The 2673-nt window shown below is 67.4% G+C and overlaps 1 protein-coding gene across 1 annotated transcript; it reads right to left on the minus strand.

Annotated features, from left to right (window-relative positions):
- Positions 1 to 102: 102 nt before the first annotated feature.
- ARF3 (ADP ribosylation factor 3) lies at positions 103 to 2126 on the minus strand. Its single transcript, XM_026042788.1, has 4 exons — positions 1940 to 2126; positions 1632 to 1742; positions 1394 to 1518; positions 103 to 417 (listed from the first exon to the last, which is right to left on the minus strand). Exons 1-4 carry the CDS (start codon positions 2085 to 2087, stop codon positions 256 to 258), a joined length of 546 nt encoding a protein of 181 aa, XP_025898573.1. The 5' UTR covers positions 2088 to 2126; the 3' UTR covers positions 103 to 255.
- Between the last annotated feature and the right edge of the window lie 547 nt (positions 2127 to 2673).

Below are 2673 nucleotides of genomic sequence, written 5' to 3' on the forward strand. Positions count from 1 at the left end.
GGGGGGAGGGGGGGTGTCCAGGGCCAGGAACCCCCCCCGGGGGGGGCTCTGCCCCCAGCCCCCATATACTTTTATATAGAGCTATATTTCCACGCACGCACACACGAGATCCAGGGGGGCCCCTGAAGGAAGAGGCGAAGCCCCGAGGCCGCCGGCACCCCAAAAAAGCGAGAAAAAAAAACCCCAAAAAAAACCGGAGGAGGGGCAGAACCGGGCAGGGGGGGCGGCCGGGCGCGGGGGGGCGGCCGTCGCCGCTCACTTCTTGTTCTTGAGCTGGTTGGCGAGCCAGTCGAGGCCCTCGTAGAGGCCGTCGCCGCTCGTGGCGCACGTGGCCTGGATGTACCAGTTGCGGTGGCGCAGGGAGTGCAGCCCCAGCTTGTCCGTGATCTCCGCCGCGTTCATGGCGTTGGGCAGGTCCTAGGGCAGAGGGAGCCTGGAGGGCAGCGCCGCGGGCACGGCCCCGACGCCGCGGGCACGGCTCTGGGGCTGTGACAGCCAAGCCTCGGCGGCACGGGAAGGAGCGCGGCCCGACGCCACGGAGATGGGCACGGAGCGGATTCCAGCGCGGCTGCCAAATCCCTGGCAGGGCCGCACAGGCTGCCGAATGCCAGCCCCGATGCCACAGGGATGGCAACGAGGCCATTGCCACGGGGACGGGCACCGCCTCGACATGGGGGCTGCTAACCCCAACCTTGACGCTGCGGGGACAGGGACACCGTGCCAACTGCTGAACCTCAACCTCAGTACCACGGGGATGGGCACAGCCCTCATGCCAGCCTGGGGCTAGAAAACCCTAGCCCCAACACCACGGGGATGGGCACGGCCTTACCATAAGGTCTGCAAAACCCCAGCCTCGACACCATGGGGATGGGCACAGTGCCACCATGGGGGGCTGCGTAATGCCAGCCCTGGTGCCACGAGGATGGGCACGGTCCTTACGCCACAGGGATGGGCATGGTGCCACCATGGGGGGCTGTGTAATGCCAGCCCTAGTGCCATGGGGATGGGCACAGTCCTGACACCACAGCATTGGCATGGCCCCACCATGGTGGGGTCTGTGTAATGTCAGCCTGAACACCATGAGGATGGGCACAGTCCCAATGCCACGGGGATGGGCACGGTCCCACCATGGGGGGGGTTCTGTGTAATGCCAGCCCTGGCATCACGAGGATGGGCACGGTCCCAATGCCACAGGGATGGGCACGGTCCCACCATGGGGGTCTGTGTAATGCCAGCAGTGGCGCCACGAGGATGGGCATGGTCCTGGTGCCACGAGGATGTGCACGGTCCCAATGCCACGGAGATGGGTATGGTCCCACCATGGCGAGGGGTCTGTGTAATGCCAGCCCCGATGCCACAGGGATGGGCCCGGCCGTGTCCCCCCGGCCCCCACCTGCTTGTTGGCGAAGACGAGCAGCACGGCGTCCCGCAGCTCGTCCTCCGCCAGCATCCGCATGAGCTCCTCGCGCGCCTCGTTCACCCGCTCCCGGTCGTTGCTGTCCACCACGAAGATCAGCCCTGGGCGGGGGGACACGGCCACGGCGCTGGGGACAGCACGGGGACCGCAGCGGGGTGCCCCCGAGGGGCTGGGGGGCACAGCCGGCCCCCCAGCCTGGCACACGGGCACCTACCCTGGGTGTTTTGGAAGTAATGCCGCCAGAGGGGCCGGATCTTGTCCTGCCCGCCCACGTCCCACACGGTGAAGCTGATGTTCTTGTACTCCACTGTCTCCACGTTGAAGCCTGCGGGCAACGAGGCAGGGGGAAACTAAGGCACACACGGCCACCCTGGCATCCCCATCCCATCCAGACACCTCTGTCCTGCCCTGGCACCCATCCATCCCAGCTCCTGCCACCCTTCCAGGTGGGAAACCGAGGCAGGGAGGAGCGAAAAAGCCCTAAGGCGGGCAGAGGGCCCAGGCGTCCGAGTGCCCGCACACCTATGGTGGGGATAGTGGTGACGATCTCGCCCAGCTTGAGCTTGTAGAGGATGGTGGTCTTGCCGGCGGCGTCCAGCCCCACCATGAGGATCCGCATCTCCTTCTTCCCAATGAGGCTCTTCAACAGGTTCCCGAAGATGTTGCCCATGGCGGCGGCTCCGAGCGGAGGCGAAGCCGAGTCCTATGGGGCGCAGGGCGAGCGCTGGGGGCGGCCCCGGGGGGGCTGCAGGGACACCCTGTCCCCCCAACTGCAGGGCTTGGGGACATTCTGCACCATGGAGGGGGGCTGCAGGGCTTGGGGAGCCTCTGCAATATGGGGGAGCTGCAGGACACCTTGAGGGAGGGGGCTGAAGGGCTTGGGGACATCCTGTATTTTGGGGGGGGGTCTGCAGGGACCCCCCTATGCTGTGGTGGGGGGGGGTCTGTGTATCCAAGTCCTGGTCTGGGGACCCTGGGGGTGCATAGGGACCCCCCTGGGCCATGCGTGTGTGTGAGGGGGCTACGGAGCATGGTGCTGGGCGGGGGGGCCCTGGCGTGCTGGCTGCTGACCCTCCCCTCCGCTTGTCACTGCTGTGGGGGGGGTGCAGCCCAGTCTCCCTGCCTGACCCCCCCCCACACACATACTGGCTGGGAGCCCCCCAGCAAGGGGGCCCCTGGCTTCCAGGAACGGGACCCTGGGGTCCCCACGACCCACCCAGCCCCGTGGCACCCCACAAGGCAGGTGACCCCCCCCC

Source organism: Nothoprocta perdicaria, unplaced genomic scaffold, assembly GCF_003342845.1.
Source record: "Nothoprocta perdicaria isolate Ctin4 unplaced genomic scaffold, notPer1 scaffold_314, whole genome shotgun sequence".
Lineage (NCBI taxonomy): Eukaryota > Metazoa > Chordata > Aves > Tinamiformes > Tinamidae > Nothoprocta > Nothoprocta perdicaria.